A 19,106-nucleotide genomic window follows, 5' to 3' on the forward strand; every position below is an offset into this window, starting at 1 on the left:
AACTTGTACGTTTACCTATCGGGAAGGTCCATAGCCTAAAGCAGACCTCGTATTTATGTGCTTTTTGTAGGAATCACAACTCTATATGGTAGCAGTTGTTCTCTCATTCCTCACCAAAGCTCTAGTCATCATTGGTGTACTTACGTTAAGAAAGGAAAAGGAATGAGGGCTTAAAAGGTCTTTTGTTCAGAAGTCAAAATAATTGTCCATGGGAAGTAATTAAAAAGACTGGTGCCTAAGAACCTAATTCAAAGTAAAGGTGCCCCAGTACTGACAAGTCAGTGGTGAGCAGAATGGAAAGAAAACAATCTTGATGTAATAGAAGCAGAGGCTAAAATTGATGAAAAGTATTATAGCATGAACCTTGGGAGGGAGTATTGAGTTTTCCAGTGACACTAGCTATGAACAATGAGGAGAGAATAAAAACTTAAGTAAATTTTTAAGGCAGAGTATATAAATGTTAAATAGGAGTCAAATCATATCACTGACATTTATGTAATGTCAAAAAGACATCTTAGATCAAGGGGAAAAAACATAAGCAATTCTTTTGCAGAGTCAGGTACTGTTATCAGACTGATAAGCCAGAATTTTATTAATTTTGGTTAATCTTTGAAGAAACCATTTTGAAAGCAGACTTGAAATATATGAAAAAAAAATCAACTTTTAAATGAGATATTTTCAAAATCAAATGTTTTAAAAGTAAAATTGAGGCTATTTTGGAAATTCTCTATTTTAGGCAAATTAAGAGATCATCTTCTTGATAGCTAGTTTTAATATGTTGTTTAGAATTTCATACTTTTATCTTCATTTCTCCATTTCTCCTGCATGCCCCTTCTCAGATTCTCCCTCCTGAAAATTCTCTTTAAAATGTGAGATCTTCTTGCCTGACAACCTTTTTAAGTGAGAACCAGTTTTATCTACTCTGGCCAGATTGTAATCTGATAATCTTGTTACGGACCAAAAAACACCATATTTATGTGTTCCCTAAAGTCAGTGGCTATGAGAAGGTAGAAAAGAGGTGAACATAAAAACCATAAAAAAAACACAATGATTTTCAACTTTTTGCTTGATTAATTTTTAAACAAAATGGAAAAATAAATGATTTACTAAGGATTCTGAATATGCCTTTTAAATTCACTAAATTTTAATGGGAACTTGCCCCCAGATTGTATAAACATTTCTTTTTTATAATAACAAACCTCCAGAAACTCTGCTAGATGTGTTTAACCTCTTAAAGACAAAATGGCAAAAATTTACAAATGAGAAATTTATGGATAGCTGTTTTATGTCCTCTTGTGACCACAATATGGAAACCCACAGGTTTTGGGCTAAGATATTTAGTCCCTTAAATAAACTGTAGAGTCTGGAGAGAGTTGTTTAAAAGAGAAACAGTTTAGAAGTTTAAAAATAGTCATAATTTAAGAGTATCTTTTTATTTTTATTTTTAGCATATGCAAGTATCATAAGCCACACCTTGAAAATAAATATATTTGGGAATATATATTAAAACCCATCTTTGAGTAAAATGGATGTGATATGATACTGTTAGAGTGGAAAATGCATAGCCTGGTACGTCTCTGTTCAACTTTATCTCCCATGTTTTCTTTAATAAGACCAGTGTTAACTTAGCAGGAAAAGTTATTCGCAGACCTGCTGAGATTCTCTTCACTCTACACAATGCAGATGTTATTAAACTGGGGAGATAGATTAATGTATTTCCTGCTAATTCCATAGAGGAGAACATGTATCTTTATTGATGTTAATGGGCGGCCTCTCATTATGTTATAGAATAATCTGCTGTAGCAAAGGCTTTTCTTCTAAAGAACTTCATAACATTTAAAGGTTAATATGAGAGGTAAAGAACAATATCTTAAGATAAGCGTTTTTATTACAGAACCTGATGGGGTGGTTTTTATTAAATTACATGATGATTTGAATGGGGAAGAAGAAAAAGTGCATCGCTTCTTGCCCTCAACTTTAATGCCTTTAATCAAATAATGACCTTCTGGAAAATAGTTAATTTTAAGCATTTGGAAAGATCAATACCACTTTGCCACCAAAAAATGGCCTAGATGATGAAATTTGATGTATTTAAAGTATCATTTCACCCTTCTAACCTAGTAAATAATTTAAAATGCTTTTAGTATTGCTTTGCCACTGTTTTGTTTCTCACTGTTTAAAGTGTTATGATTATTCTCGACAAAAGGTTAGAAGTTGCTGTGTGAAGCACCCAGGTCTGGGGTTGGTTGTACTTCCATTAGGCCTCTCTGTGTTAGAGCCCTGGAAAAAGCAGTATTATTTAATGCCATATTTGAGGTAGAGTGTAGATGAAGCATAAAAAGTGTGAAAATGCAACCCTTTGGAATGTTAAAGGGATTGTTTAAAACATTATTAGTCACTTTGTATCGCTTGTGATGTCCGTAAACCTTTATGCTAAAGGTAAAAGAATCAGTAGCTCTGACAATTAGAACCCATTTCCCCCATCCCCAGCTTATAGAACATTGATATGAAATTACCCTTGAGTGCTGACAGCTTTGTAAATAAAAAAAAAAATTGCCCTCTATTAGCATGTTTGTGGGCAGATTAAAAACTGACTTCATTAGCATAAGTAACACTTACAGATTCTTTTAAAAGTAGAAAATTATTTGCTGAATGATAAATTGCTAGCTTTATAGTTAGTTGTTGTTCAGAATGTACTCATTCAAAATGCCTAGTGTAGTTTAGTCTACAATACTGAATTTTTTGTGTTAGAAGTACTATTTAATGGATTATGTACTTAATCCTTGTTCCTGCTACTTGCTAAAATGTAATTCATGCTTTCCACTAAAATGTTTGTATCAAATACCTCCCTATTTAGATTGATTTCTTTTAATATCATATTATACTATATGCTTCAGAGATTGGAGCAAAATACTCCTGCAAATAACACATAAAAGAAGAGGGGGAGAATAAATACAGACTATAAAATGTTTTGCTTTTTAGAACTCAAATCACCATTCTATTTTTTAAAATGTATTTTTCCTTCTTAGTTGCAGCAAGAATTATTTGTCATTTTCTTTCTTTTTTTTATAGCTCTTGGGTTTAAAATGTATTTGTATATAGTGGTAATATATACGTATCTGTGTATTGTATTAAAAGACTTTTTTACAAAGTCTTTTTTACAAAATACTGGTCTGTTTTCCCCAGGAAAACTAATTGTGTTACATGCTCCCATCTCTGTCACACACTTGGCCCTGTAAGAGTTCTCTTTTTATGTGTGTGAGACTATATAGGTACAATAAATTTATTCGTAAAATGAGGTTACTTTCCTGACCATTAAAACCATTGTGCACCCCTTATCTGTTAAAATGTTAGAAGTGAATTGACTTGAATTAACTGTATAAAAAGAGCGGAGTTGAAATCAGAGATTGAATTTGGTTGGAAATTAGCAGCTGAGAGATGAAGGAAGGTGCCAGAATTTTTATTTAAATGTGGTACAACAAGATTCTGTCAGTAAAGCACATCATTAGAATATTGAGTTTAGAACTGCTAATTTTTCCTTTAAAATGAGCATACAGTCATGTGTTTCATGGACCATAATAAATTGCCATTGTTTTGTCATTGAGTTTGTTTTGCTTTTTTTTTTTTCAGTACTGGTTTGGCAGTCATTCTGCATTTTCTTGTTTCCTTTTTTTCCCCCAGATCTTACATTTCTTTAATAGATCCCTAACCAAAACCAGTCAAAAGAATGTTATTTATTTCATGCAGTCTTGGGTTTAGCATCTTTTGCACCATTTTCTTGCTTACAGTGGCAAGACATTTGCAGATGGTTCTTGGTTAGTCCAAAGTACATAACAGTATTTCCTTTGTGGCAGATGGATTTAAGACTTTTAGTTCTCAATAAATGTAGGTTTACAATACATAACTTTACAGGATTTGTGTTGTATATAACAGGTTTGAACATATTATCTCAGAATTCATCTGCATGGCATTTTCAGCTTATTCAGGGTCCATGCCAGTTTTTTTAAGTAATAGGGGGAGCGCTGTGATTGATAGCAACAGCTCAAGGCGTGATTTTGAATAGAAACAAAGGGTTTAGAACAGAAGGTGTCAAATTAAACTTTGTCAGTTTGAAAAGTAGTAACATCCTGAAAGTTTTACTAATTTATTTACATGTGGCTACTGTTTATATTTTACCCTCTTTATATGCAGTGTAATGTTGCTTGGCAAATTTACTACATTTAAAGTTTAGGTTGTTCCTTGTACCATTTTAGTTTACTGAGAATGGATCCGTCTCATTATTTTGACGCTGTTAGTCTCCTGTCTTTTCTACTATTCAGAACAGTTGTGATCCAATTTTAATGTTGGGAGTAGGTCCCTACTCCTGCCTGTAGTTTTACAATATTTCAAGTCCCAGAGACCACTCTCAAAAATGTAATTATGTTCACATTTTGCAACAGAGTGTTGTGTTTCATTCCTCTTTTCTCCTCTACCCAGTAAATCTATAAATTTATCATTTAAAAACCAATATAGTACTTAGGGGAGTCATTATTTTTATTTGTTAAATGTTACAAATATTCTGACATGTTCGTCTTCCCAAATTTATATGCTCTAACAGTATCTATCACTTATGCAAAAGTAACCTAGAAAATGGTATTGGGGAATTAAAAAGCATTTGGCTTTTTTAGTAACTTTCTGCAAGACATAGATCAGATTACTGTCATCATTAATAGAGTTTCAATCGATAGAATTTGAGGTAGTCACAATATTCCAAGGCATTGAAATAGTATTAGAATAAATTAATCTTATTTTTGCCAGTGTAAATTGGGAATAAGCCAATTTATTTCTCTGCTGACAAAGAACTGACATGTCAAAATATCTGTTCTGCATTAATTTTTAAGAGATATGCACATCAAGTAAAGCAACCCCCCACCCCCACATTTTTTGTCATTTTTGGAATACCCTTGTAGAACTAACAGTTCCCAGCTGCACCGTTAAATATTTTTCTAAGAAGCATCTGATTTCAGTCTCTTAAAATCATCTTGTTTCTTGAAAGGCTAGCAGAGACATGCTTCAAACTTATAATTCATCAAATTATTTTTAGATAAGGAATTAGAAGTATTATTTAAGGGCAGAGGTTAATAGCAAACTACTGGAAATGTTATGTTAGTCATGGGCAATTAATAAAAATAAGGATCTATTTCATAAGTATAGAGACACAGAAGTGACAATATGAACAAAATATTTGTTGAATGAGTCGGGGCTCTTTTCCTGAAATATTTGTTAAACCAGTGTGAGTGTGATTGTTTAGGAATTAGCTATCATTATTAGCCATTTTAAAAGAACTAATGATTTTCTTTTCCAAAGAACATCTGTGATCCACATGTTTTTTTCACATATATCCAAGTACTAACTGATCTCTGCGTTAAAAAGTTTCTAAAGGATTTGAAAATTATTGGAGTTTTCAGCTTTCTCCAAGAAGCTTTTCTTACATGAATCATTCTTAATTTAACTTTTAGCAGTTTTTAGTTACAAGCATTTATTTCTAAAAAAAATTCTTAGATGCTCCATGTTTAGCACTTATTGAAATAGTATAAGACTAGCTAAATTAAAAAAAAAATAAAAAGGTTCTGTTATGAACCTTCTAACATCTCTTGAAAGGTAAATAAAATTGCAGTATTTACTGTGTTTAGGCATGGGGGCCTGTCAATTGCCATAGCTGATGAATGGAGACAAAGGGAGAGGAGGAAAGTAATCTTCACCATGGTTAATATTCAAGCCTATAGGCTTTTAAATATATAGCTAAAACCCTCACAGCATCAAAACTTAGAGGTCAAGTATAAAGAAATAGTTTAGACCTAGGAAAATATGAAGTATTTTCGTGGCTTAATCTAGATAACTAAACATTTGCCAATAAGAGCTAAATAACCATCTTCAGGGCACCATATGCAAGTGGGTCTCACATATTTCAATTCTCAAATACAGTTTTGTAGTTAATTTTATACTCATAAATAGATCTTAAATATCACATATATTATTCTGGAAATAAACATAGAAATGCCTTGGTTAGAAGAGAAGCATGTTCGATGACACTGTAATCACAATAATTATTATTTTTTATTTAGATAATAGTCTTTCAGGTAAACCTTCAATTTACTGCCTGCTCTCTCAGCCTTGAAGTATGCGTTCAGTGGCATTGAATACGTGCATGATTGTGTGACCATCCCCTTGTACATATTCGTTTAATGAAAAGACCTGTTCAGTAGAGAATCAAAGCATCCTTAGAAAAATTGGTAGCGCTCATGAGGGTTAGCAGCAGTCACCCTTGGCTGGTTAGCAGCTGGGCCGTGGAAAGCTCATATATCAGTCCTCCATCTTTTCTTTCAAAATCTCTCAACTAGGCCGTTTGGGGGAGAATAGGCCTTGCTACTGCCCATTGTATATTGCAGTTGGAAGGAGAATTTTCTCTCCAATGGTTCAGTTGAAAAGAAGGTGAGGAAAATTATACCATTCTCACCCCAGAGGTAACATTGCAAACAAAAACAAAAAACATTTTCTGTTTTCTCCTTGGCGAGTTCTAAAAATCAGATAAATAAGAAACTGTATTCTTTCCATTCACATCCAACTAATTTACTTGGAATTTTCAAGAAGCCCCTTTGTCTTAGGTCAAGTTCCTTGAAGTAGAGCCTAAAATGGGGAATCAGATGCTCCTGATTTAGTGAGGGGACCTGGAAGGAGCAAGGGAGGATAGGGAAGATGGGGTCCAGTAAGAATGTGGTCTTCAGGTAAAGTATCTGTTGATGGGCGGAGGGAGCAGAAAGAATGGGGGAGCCATCTCTAGAGAGGAAATTGAAGGGTAGACTGAGTTGATATTTTGGGGCAAGAGGGCAGAGACTTTGTACCATTGGGTCAGCCAGTTACTGGCCACCCAGGTGAGGGGGTCAGTGAGGAAGTGGAATAACTGTTGAGGCATCTCTAGGTGAGATGGTCCCAAGACACTTCTCCAGAGAAGAGTGTGGCTGTAAGCTATTAGCAGGCAGCCCAGCAGCTGGGGGTGGTAGCCTTGGCTGGTGAAGGAGGTCTGAATGGATTCCCCTCCCTTCCTCTCCATCTGATTACTTAGCATCCTCATGGCAGCCAAGATGAAGAAGGTCTGAGGTGGTGATTAGAAAATGTTAGGCAGTGTACTATGTTGAACCACGCAGTTCTTAATCAATAATCTGAGGAACAAAAACTGGGTCTTAGGAGGCATCAGAGAAGTTCAGGTTTTGGCATTCATGGGGCATTTCCTTCTCTCTTTGCTTTGGAAATCTATTAAGATGATTGCCAGACAAATCATATGTGTACACTGCAGTGGGCAGAAAAACAGGACTCCAAGCTGTCTTTTAGGAAAGTTCTTCCTTGGAGAGTTTTTCTGACACCTATGCTAATCATGACCCCATGCATTGGACAGTGTTCTTGCTCACAGAACTGCCCATGTCCTTTCTTTCTCTTTCATACACACAGTGACACACATATATACACACACATATTCACACACAGTTTCCTTTCCAAATCAAAAACTGCAAACTTAGGGAATCCTTTTAGAAAAACATTATTCTAAAACCCTATTATATCTCTTCTTAAATACTTTTAGGACTTCAGGTGGCCACTCATCAGACAAGAAAGTTAGGCGAGACTCGAAAGACGTAGCTTTATTTTTCTCCTGTGTCACCTATTGCAGAGTCCGTCGGACATGAGTCTTGCTCGTGGAGTCTGAAAAATATGACCCTTCTTTAAGATGCAAGTCAGAGTGTTTATTAGAAACAGAGCCTGCCTCCTCGACAGCCACAGCTATTCTCTTGTTAACACATTATTAAAAAAAAAAAAAGAAAGAAAAATTGTGAAGTAGAGTGGAGTGTTTTGAGTTTATAAAAAAAGTTAACTTCACAGGGTCTTTTCTTTTCAAGCTCCTAATGGAAGCTGTCCGCCCCACCATAGGCATGAATTGACCTATAATTCTCTTGTCTCTAAGGGGTGGTTGTGTGAGCTGTTACGTTGGAAAGAAGATCCTTCTCCAGAAAACAGGACCCTGTGGGAGAACCTCTCCATGATCCGAAGGTTCCTCAGCCTTCCGCAGCCAGAACGTGACGCCATATATGAGCAGGAGAGCAATGCGGTGCATCACCATGGTGACAGGCCGCCCCACATCATCCATGTTCCAGCAGAACAGATTCAGGTTCGTTTACCTGGGCCAATTCAATACAGCAGTAAGTCAACAGAGCTTTCACTTAGCAGGGAAATTAATGTTTCTTCTTCCCAGCAGTTCTACACACAGGCTTTTAAAGCAAGAGATAGCAGTGCACTGCCATCTTGCTCGGGGATAAAAGGAAAATGAACCCACTTTGTCCAACATGTGTTTTGCGTTCCTCTCTCCCCATCTCCTCACCCCCAAAGTGGCAGGAACCCTTTTTACACTTCATGGTTTGGCGAGTCTTTCTCCGTTAGAATTTGGTTGTTGGCGTGTGAGAGCTTAAACATTTTTTTTAATCAGAATTTAAAACACACCACCTATTTTTTAACTAATACCAACATTGCCCCCAAGGAAAGGAATTACTGTTGCTTCTGTAGAGGAATTGTGTTGAATCACAATTTTGTGCCTTGGATTCTGTCCAGATGGAGGAGGGGAGGGAACCCTAATTGGAATCGTTCTTCTGACTCCTTGGCCCTTCCTTCACCTTGTACCTATCTCCCTACACCCTCACAGAACACAGATTAGGCATGAGTCATGTCTGTTTGTCTTTCCTTTAGAGCCCCTCTCCCACCACCCTTGGGAAAGGAGAGTCTAGAGGCGTTTTCTTACCAGGCCTGCTGACCCCTGCACCGTGGCTCGGTGCTGCTCCTCAGGTGAGCGGGCACAAGTTCCCCTTGCCAGCAAGAGAGGGAGACAGAGAGGGTGGCGTCAAGACCTACTCCCTTGGTCAGGATATTCAGTCTTTCAGAGGGCACACTCATCATGGTGGGGGCCAAAGAGCCTTGTGCCAGCAGATTCAGCCTTGTGCTTCACTTGTCATGTCAGTGGACTTGTCCCCATTCATCCTTTGAGGGCACTCCCCTAGGCATTAGATTGGAAAGCTCTGGGATCAGGTTGTTTGTGGCTGCTCTCAAGGCCTCAATTGCTTAGGAAGTTTCTATTAAATCTAAGGGGCTGCTTTTACCTTTCCCCTTCAAGGGAAAACGCCATTGCCTTCCATTGTCCTAAAAGTCTATGTTTGGTGAATCACCTGCATTATATCTGAGTATTGCTGTTAAAAAATATGTGTGTGTGTGTGTGTGGGTGTGTGTGTGTGTGTGTGTGTGTGTGTGTATATATATATATACACACACATACATACATATACATATATATGCATATATGTGTATATACACACATATATATATATATGTATGTATACACAGACACATATATACACACATATATAGCTAAAAACAATAATAGCGTTATCCATCCACTAGGGAAAAAAATGCTTGAGTGTGTATTCAAGATAAATTGCAAAAGAGCATCCCTTAGGATATCAAGCACTAAAATAATCGTGAAAGCCTGAGAAACTTACTGTTTAGCAAAAACAAAAAGAGAAAGATACACCTTAATAAAAATAGTACTTGTTTGAAAATGTAAATCGTTTTTAATAAAATTGCTTCTTAGGGGGATAAAAGGAAATGCTTAGGCGCAGTATAAATGTTCTACTATTTTGCCGCTTCCTCAAGTTGATTTGCTGGTAAGAATTATGGGTATCGAGGACAGGATGTGCCTGTGTCGCCGTTTGTTATGTGTCATTATGTATGGAAATTACAGCACATATACAGATACTAATTATGAAAACGTGTCTGTATACACTAAATTTAAATCCTAATCACATCTGAGTGTACTATAGACAAAACAATTCGCTAGCCATTGTGCAGCGGATTGAACCTTTATTTTTCAGTAAGAAAAAAACTTGCAGTGTCAGCCTGGTACAATTTGGTAAGAAATTGTGTGTGTGTTAAATCGGAACTGTCTGGTAGGAAATTCACAAATGTGAGACTCTCAGAAGTCCTCTGGACTCCTAAGAGATCATGCTGAAGAAGAGCAGAGGCTTATCCATTTCATTGGGACCTTAAAGAAAACTGGCTATTCTTGTTCCATGTGTTAGCCATCCGATGACATGGGGCATCACACATTGCTTTGCCGGCTCTGTAGCTCGCCTTTCTAAAATGCCTTTGACATCATCCTCGATCTTGCTTTTAAATCTTTGTTAATTATTGATGTCACAATTTGCTTTGCTGTCAGCACCTTTGATGCGCAACCTATGGGTGAAGTTGATGGCTCACATTTGCAGAGTGCGTAGTTAACACTTCCCATGAGGCAGACTGAAAATCGAGGGTAGGGAGGCCCCACTGATCCGTAGCCTCCCCAGACTCTGTTCATTTCTCCCGTTTTTAGTTCTTACCACTTTAACTTTTTCCCTGATGCTGTGGGCCACTCTGCGGGCCTGCCACTGGGGCCTGAGCCCATGTCCCCATCCAGGAAGCTGTCTGTGGGATTCATAAGCACATCCTGGCTAATTCTAGAGGGCTTCGCGCGCCCCTGTGCAAAGGAGAACGCAGAGCTGATTGTTCACTTGTTCCTTTCCAGCAGCAGCCGCCTCAGCAGCAGCAGCAGCCGGCCCCCCCAACCCCGCAGCCGCAGGCACAGCAGCCGGCAGGCCCCCGGCTCCCCCCGCGGCAGCCCACCGTGGCCTCACCCGCCGAGGCTGAGGATGACAACCGCCAAAAGACCCGGCCGCGAACGAAGATTTCCGTGGAGGCCCTGGGAATCCTCCAGAGTTTCATCCAAGACGTAGGCCTGTACCCGGATGAAGAGGCCATCCAGACTCTGTCTGCCCAACTTGACCTTCCCAAGTACACCATCATCAAGTTCTTTCAGAACCAGCGGTATTATCTCAAGCACCACGGCAAACTGAAGGACAACTCCGGGTTAGAGGTGGATGTGGCCGAATACAAAGAAGAGGAATTGCTTAAGGATTTAGAAGAGAGTGTCCAGGATAAAAATGCTAACACCCTTTTCTCGGTGAAACTAGAAGACGAGCTGGCAGTGGAAGGGAACACAGACATTAACTCAGACTTGAAAGACTGAACTAAAAGTATTATTTTCATTCAACAGTGCCACTGGTATTTACAACAAAATGAAACGTCCACCTGTATTCTCTCAGAAAAACCTTTGTTGTTCATGGTTTGGCCAATGAATCTTCAGAAACTTGCACAAACAGGAAAGTTAAGAAAGATAGTACAGACTGCACTAAATGTTTTACTCTGTTTTACAAACTGCTTGGCAGCCCCAGGTGAAGCATCGAGGATTGTTTGGTATTAAAAATTCAAATTTCTGTTCACGGGACGCACCCAGGTGTGTACCCCATAAGCATGATACCAGTGATTTTTTTTTTAATTATTATTATTCTGGAGCCTCAAACAAGCATTATAACTTCTGTGATTATTTCCTTCCTTTAATTATTTCTGTAACACTCCACACTGATCTTTGGAAACTCGCCCCTTATTTTAAAAAGAAAAAGAAAAAAAAGAGTTTGTTACTCTATGTATGTTACAAAAGAACTATAGACTGTGGAATGCAGTTTAAAGATGACATATGCCAACAAATGCCTTGTATTATATGGCACTGCCGTAATTCAAATTTGTTTTTATTTTGGAAATAAAAGTTCACTGTAATTTTTTTCCATTCTCATTGTTACAATGATTTTTTTTTAAATGAAAAGAAAATGTGAAACACAATTTAGTCCTCATTATTTATTTGTAGATCCTGCAGCATCACGTTGTAATTAATTTTTTGGAAGTTTCCGTTAAATGTAATATTGCTTCTCTTGTTACCATACTGATTCTTTTCTATTTATAAATGTATTTTGATGGGCAGTAAAACAAAGTGTCTTAAAAGTTTTAAATAGAGAAAATGTGCTTTACACAGTTGCCTATAAAAAGTGCTCTATGTTATCCAAGCAATTCATACTATAAGCTTCACTCTTATTGTTGTATGCAATTTTTACTATCATGCAAATAAGCTTAGGTAAATAAAACTAATAGATCACCTTAGAAAATTATGCAATTAATGTGAAAATAATTGATGTTTGCAATGTGTCTTCCTTTGGTTTACAATCAATTTTAAAGCTACATCTGTATAAAATTTCTGTATAAAGGTGTATTTCTTTTTTATGAGTTTATGGCTATGAAAACACCAGCTATTTTGTTACAGCTGGCTGTTTTTATAAGTGTATCACAATTTTCTTTATGCAGAAATGTTCTGATTAGGAGTGGTTATTGACTGTAACTACACAATTAAAATTGTTTGTATGGTATGACATGGTAGGGTTTGTCTGCTTATGTGAAGTAACTTTGAAGAGTCAAAGATGGCCCTCAGTTAGGTGCATGTTAATACTTCCTTGATGATATTTTACTGATTTGAAAAAGAACAATTGAAAAGTCCCATGAAACACTGTAAATTTAAATCACAAACACATGCTCATTTTTAAAGCTTCTGAGGATGATAACCTGTTTTTGGTTAACATTTTGCTTAATAAACAGAGATAGCACTATAGTCTAAAGACTCTCCAACAAAAACAGAAATCCAGTCTCTAGCAGTTATGTGCTTGGAATGGCTTCATCTGCATTTATTTCTCAATACTTCAATTATGGCAACACTTTTTTTAAAGCTAATGTATAAATATTTTTAAAGGCCATTAATACTAACAAAATAAGTAAGGAAAAATGGGCCTTCTGTATTAAAAACTCCATAATAAGCAATGTATTTTTTAAAGTTATAAATGGAATATAAGTTAATAACTTGTTCAGTTGGTTGTGTATGTCATAACTAGAACTACATGAAAATAAGAACACACCTGGAATTGAAACACAGTTGTCAAAATTCTTGCAACATAAATTAAACTCCGTCAACTCCAAGATACAAAATGAGGTGTGCTAATGGTCATAAAAAGGATTGAGGCCCATGTTGCAGGTTTTTATTATTATTTTCTTCGTCTTCATTTTATCTTTTGCTTACTCCTCTTAAGGTTTCCTAGAAGTTAATAAGGGTATCTGGGTTCCTTCATACTTGGGTCAGAAATTGTCCATTCTCTTCCTGTCATTACCCCAGGCCCTGCTAAGCTCATTGGTAGGCAACTGTGCTGCTTTAGTGTTCAACTTTTACTTAGGAAACCGAAACGGGGTCATTGAAAAACTCCCAATTCAGCTTTAAAAGTACTATTTACTTCTGAAGCACAGCTGAAGTACTCTGAAGGCAGCTGGTTTGCTGCAAACTTAAAATTGATTGAAAACGTTTTAAATTCTTTTAAGTAAGAAAACAACTTTTAAACATTCTGGCTCACTGGAGCTCAGACTTTCATTTGAGCAAAAGGAATCTGAATTAATAAAATAAAAATTAGATGTCATGTATTAAAAAAGTGAAATAAATAGAAACTAATATGCCATGAAGTATTTAAGAAAACCTTATTCCTCTTTTCTCTGAGTTTAAGGAAAAGGCTACAGCAGAGAGAAGACTTTTTTTTAACCAGCCCAACACTTAACATAAGGTGTGAGGTATGAAATTTAATAATTTTTTTTTTTTGTAAGGAGAAATTGGTTTGCAAATAAGATTTTTCCATTCCCCATAACCTAACTTTTGAAGTAACATTCTCAATGAATTGATGAGTCTCTGTAAGGAATCAGCATAACAATACTAACAAAATTCTTGTTTATACCCTATAACTTAAGCAGCATAATTCTGCTAATAGGATATTATAAACCAAAAAAAGAAAAAAAAGCACATGTCATTAAACAATCATGGAGTGAGCAAAATTATTTTCAGGAAAGATGACACATTTTGGAAAAGATTTGTCTGGGTGATTTAACACATTGCTCCCCTGATGTCATTTATCGCTCACACCAGTCCTCTGGTTGCCAGTGGCGATGGTACAGTTCCTTGAACAAGTTTCATTGTGTCCAAGTATTTCAGAGACTTTTAAAAGCTGGGCATGACATAGCGCTTCGTGCTGTTAAGACCTTAGCAGAGTCAGGTAGTTTACGGGTAATATTCAACCTTGTACATCTGAATGTGTCATGGATTCCTTCCCTCAGCACTTTGCCACTAATTTGTATTACACTCTGTGGCCATATAATACTTGCACATTATGCAAAAAATAATGTTGATAATATCTCCTTGGCACAAAATATGCAGAGTTGACACATAACCTTTGAAAACCAAGGTAACTAATATGTTTGTGTGTGCCCTAGTTGTGTGGCATTTGGTTACAAAGTCTGTACATATTATGTATAAAATGTGTATAGATTAACATTTAGTCCTAATGAATTCTGAGCTTAAACGAAGTGGTTTTTTTTTCAAGTAGTGATATCTATATCTGTGCTTATTTAAAATATATAGCTTGAGTAGAAAACATTTTCAAATGGTTCGATTAAAAATGACAATCCCATACATTCCATTAGTAAATTCTGCCCTATTCCCTATTGTTACCAGCTGATATTAAGCTCCTTGATTGTCACGATATTATCAATAAATGAGGTATTCTAAACTGCCTGGTGATATTTTCAAAAACCAATTAAAATGTACATACCCTATTAAACAGCCTATAGAAATAGGACTGTTTTGTTAAGCCAGAAATTTGCATGGTAGTGTGGAAACCAATGGCAGTCCAAAAATATTAATCATATCTAGAATATCAGAAGATACTAATGCTATAGTCTACCTTACAAATAAATATTTTTGACTTTTTAAGGGAGTGTATTATGGATTCAGTGTTTCTTCTGAGGTAATCCTTTTAATGTAAATACTACTTGCATGCCTTTTTGACAAAAGCTAAGCTACAATCTATTAACATACACATTTTTGATATAAAAGTACCCTTATTAAAGAAATGTGGTGAAGGTGTATGTCCAGAATACTATACCTGTTTACAGTACCAAATGTTAAATAAAAATAATTTGGAATTAATGTTTAAAATGACGAGCAACATTTTTAAGCCTTACTTATATTACCCTACTTACGTGGGTCATATATATTTCCAAATTTAATTTGATCAAAAATAATTCTACAACAATTCCATTATGGCTTCTTGCTTTATACCAAGGTTGTGTATTGTCACGTTCTTCCATCAACTATTCTCAACTGCTAATATTCCTACTGATATTAAAAGCACATGACTTGAGTTGTGTTCTCTGGGAATGCCTTAGAGGAATAGGTTATATTTGTTGCCTTGCAAAATAAACACTCGCAAAGGAACTAAAATAACATATTTCGCACTAAGTTAAATGCCGAAGACTTCTTTCATTCTTTTGCTAGTTGATTCATTTTACTGTTATTGAGTTTTTGCTCTCTATGGTATTTAAAATTTTTTTCATTCCAGTGACAGTCTATAATTCATACCCTTATGCCCTCCAAAAGAAATGAACTGATTTGCCACTCACAGAAGGACCAACAGTGCCTGATAAATGACAATGTTGACAACATTCAAACATGTGTGTCCATTAATTTGTTCAGTCTGTGGCAATGTGATGCAAAATGAGCATTTGTCCAGAGCACAACCTGTCCAAAAGCATCTTAATATGGGGACAGGTTTCACATACTCCACCTTTGTTTCCAATTTTAATTTCCAAATATTTGTTTTACCAGATCTCTCATAAAAAGCTTTCCCACCCTCTGAGGTTCCCTTCCTAACATCACCCTCAAATATGCTTAAAATTATAGCAACAACATTTATGGAATGCTTCATTTGAAAAGGCAGTGCCACAAACATACCTCCATTCCACTACGAGGCATATGTAAGACAGGGACCAAAATTCCCACTTTAAAGACAAAGGAGGCGAAACAGGGTAACTGACTTGTTCAGCTAAGTGGCCACATTGGTCTTAAACCCAACCAAGTCTATCTACAGATTTCTATCTCTACTTTCTCCTTAAAAACCTTTCAATGAAGAAAATACGGAAAAAAATTGAAATTCAAAATTTTCGGAACTATAATATGCATTTTGCTAATATAAAAAGTTCATCACTGAAGTAACTGAAATCAAGTCTATGAAATGTTTCATCATGAAATAGTAATACCCAAACTCTGCTGTCGTGTAAGTTCCATATACACAAAAGTTTAAAAAAAGCAAAATAAAAAATCTTTATTATAGGAATTTTCAAATACACATGAAAAAGTAAAGATAATAAAATAATGAACCCCTAAGGATTCATCACCTAGTTCAAGAATGTAACATTTCCCACTAATAAATTATAAAACTTGCTAAAATTAAGATGAAACTTTCATGAAAATATTCATCCTGTTCAATGGTTTTGGTCCATAGTGATGTTATGACTAAATCTTACTTTTTGAAAAGTAATGAACTTTTGGTTTTCTAGGGAAAAAAATTAAAAATTGAAGTTTTTCTCAGAGTCCTCTGGGAATTTTCAAAAAGTCAATTTTAGAAGAAGAACCTGTGAGAATTCCACAAATATTTGTAACATAGAAAACAAAGACAAACCAGCCTCTCTTTATTTATAAACAATACATGCGCTTTCATATCATTGTTGAAACTAAAGTACATAATTTTCAGTTATGCATAATAAAATATGTAATTAAGCAACATTCCATGGTGGATTAAAGAATTAAAAGCTTCAGGTGCAGAAAAGAATTTGTTGGCATTTTCTTTTTCAAGGTGGTATTTTGAGGTGTTACTTTTCATTTTCCTTTGACATCTTGTACACAAATAAATAGACAGAAACAGGTGAGAAGCACAGAAATGAAGAATTGGCTCTACGACAAAAGACCTGAAAAACATAGTGAGGTAGAATATCTGCAACATGCCCAGGAAGGCTAAATTAAAAAGGACAGAAATATTTTTACCCTGGGGAGAAAAAAAAAATTTCTAAACAAAGGGGTGTGCTTCAAGAAATAGAAATAACATCATAAAAAGTTAACTGCATTCAGTACTGCTTATATTTTAAACTACATTAAATTCACACTCCAATTGGTACAGTCCAGTAAACTTACTTTTCAAACGAAGAGCTAAATTTAATCAATAATTCTGTACTATAAACCCTGAGGTTCATAGAGGCATTTGGCATTTATCCTATTTTTTTTTCTTTTAAAAAGGGTAATACTTCAAATAAAATCCAACCAGTCAAATGTCAGAATGTGGAAGGATAAGTCTGAAAATGAATTGTTCTGAACATCTACGAAAACAGTAACATTATAGATACGAAACTCTGAATCTAACATGAGTGTAACTTTCATCTATAGTTTTCTATGTGATGCTTAAACCACAGTTCTAATCACCATATGAGATCATTTCAAATATCATATGTTTTTATTACTCAAATTTTACTACAGAAATATATGTTTGATAAATGAATGAATGAATAAATGAGATCAGGCAATTTAGAAGAAACATTGGCTATATAGTATGAACCCATACCCCCTGGAGGTCCTCTTAGTAGTAGTGCATTTTAAATTGACATATGTAAATAGGCTTTTGTTAGCCTTTAACATCTCATGGTCCTGATGAAATATGACACTGTTGTATTTGTGTGTGTGTGTTTGTATACTACATCTTACTACACAAAGAATTTGCTAAGACTTTCTCATATAACATAGGACAAAAAAGAAAAAAGAAAATGTATGCAAAATTTGACTGGAAAATAATACAGAATGAAACATATTTGACAGAAATGCATATCATGAGATTCTATACATTTTATTTAAGTAGGCTACCAAAATTTCACAGCCTTGTTGAGGTATAATTGACATATAATAAATGGTACATAGTTAAAGTACACAACTTTGTAACTTTGACACATATGTTAAATACAAATACACACACACACACACACACACACACACAACTGGAAACATAATGAACATATCCATCATTTCAGTAGTTTCCTTGTGCCTTTTTTTAATATTCCCTCCCTCCCACCATTCCTATCCTTATCTATGACTATCCCCATGAAACCACTGATTTGCTTTCTGTCACTATAGATTAGTTTGCATATTCTAGAATTTTATATAAACAGAATAATCCAGAACATACTCACTTTTTTGGCTCCTTTCACGAAACCTAATTATTTTAAGAGTCATCTATGTTCATTTCATTTATTATTGAGAAATACTACCTTTCATGTGGATATAGTGTTATTTGTTTATTAAGTGGTTGAATGTTTATTTGGATTGTTTCCAGCTTGGGGCTGTTACAAATAAAGATCCTATAAGCCTTTATATGCATACCTTTGCATGGAAATACTTCATTTATCTTGGGTAAATTCCTAGAAGTAAAATAACTTTTCATATCATAGGTATTAGTTTAGCTTTTTAAGAAGATGACCAACAGTTTTCCAAAGTAGTTATACTAAGTTCCTGTTGCTTCACATTCTTGCCAAGACTGGATATGGTCAGTCTTTTTAAATTTTGAACATTCTAGTAGACGTGTGGTAATATCTCATGATTTTAATTGGCATTTCCATAACGCATTGCATTTTCTTACTTGAATATCTTTTCCTATGATTTGCTAGCCATATATCTTCTCTTATAAAGTCTCTATTCTTTTGACTATTTTTTTATTGGGTTGTTTGTTTTCTTATTATTGAGTTTTGAGAGTCTTTTATATATTATGGTTACAAAGTCCTTTGTCAGATATGTGATTTGCAAGTATTTCCTTTCAGTCTATGACTTGTATTTCCATTCTCTTAACAGTGTCTTTTAAAGAACAGAAAGAATTTATTTGATTTTGGTGAAGTGCAATTTAACTTTTTTTTTTCTCTTAAAGGTCTTGTTTTCAGTGTTGTATATACGTAATATTTGCCTCATCCAAGATCACAAAATTTTTTCCTATCGTTTCTTTTAGAAGTTTTATAGTTTTAGAATTTACATTTGAATCTGTGATCCATATTCAGTTAATTTTTGTATATGGCACAAAGTATCAAGATATGGATCAAAATGTTTTTCTTTCTCTTTTTTTTTTGCATGTATATGTGCAAGTTTTCCAGTAGCTTTTTTAAAAGACTATTCTATCTCCATTGAATTGCCTTTGCATCATTGTCAAAACTCAGCTGAC

At 35.3% G+C, this 19,106-nt stretch overlaps 1 protein-coding gene across 8 annotated transcripts in view; it reads left to right on the forward strand.

Annotated features, from left to right (window-relative positions):
- The window catches only part of SATB1 (SATB homeobox 1), a 97,511-nt gene extending 85,149 nt beyond the window's left edge, over positions 1 to 12,362 (forward strand). For 4 of the 8 annotated variants that reach the window (XM_019726015.3, XM_074312792.2, XM_074312793.2 and 1 more), the window contains exons 10-12: positions 7,994 to 8,197; positions 8,770 to 8,865; positions 10,634 to 12,362. In XM_019726015.3, the coding sequence (XP_019581574.1) occupies positions 7,994 to 8,197; positions 8,770 to 8,865; positions 10,634 to 11,134 (801 nt within the window). In that variant the 3' untranslated portion in view covers positions 11,135 to 12,362. The remainder of the gene's footprint in view (positions 1 to 7,993; positions 8,198 to 8,769; positions 8,866 to 10,633) is intronic. The other 4 variants (XM_074312795.2, XM_019726018.3, XM_019726016.3 and 1 more) reach the window with 3 other exon arrangements.
- Positions 12,363 to 19,106: the final 6,744 nt, after the last annotated feature.

Source organism: Rhinolophus sinicus, chromosome 5 (assembly GCF_057876585.1).
Source record: "Rhinolophus sinicus isolate RSI-liver-muscle chromosome 5, RSI-T2T, whole genome shotgun sequence".
In the NCBI taxonomy this organism is placed as follows: domain Eukaryota; kingdom Metazoa; phylum Chordata; class Mammalia; order Chiroptera; family Rhinolophidae; genus Rhinolophus; species Rhinolophus sinicus.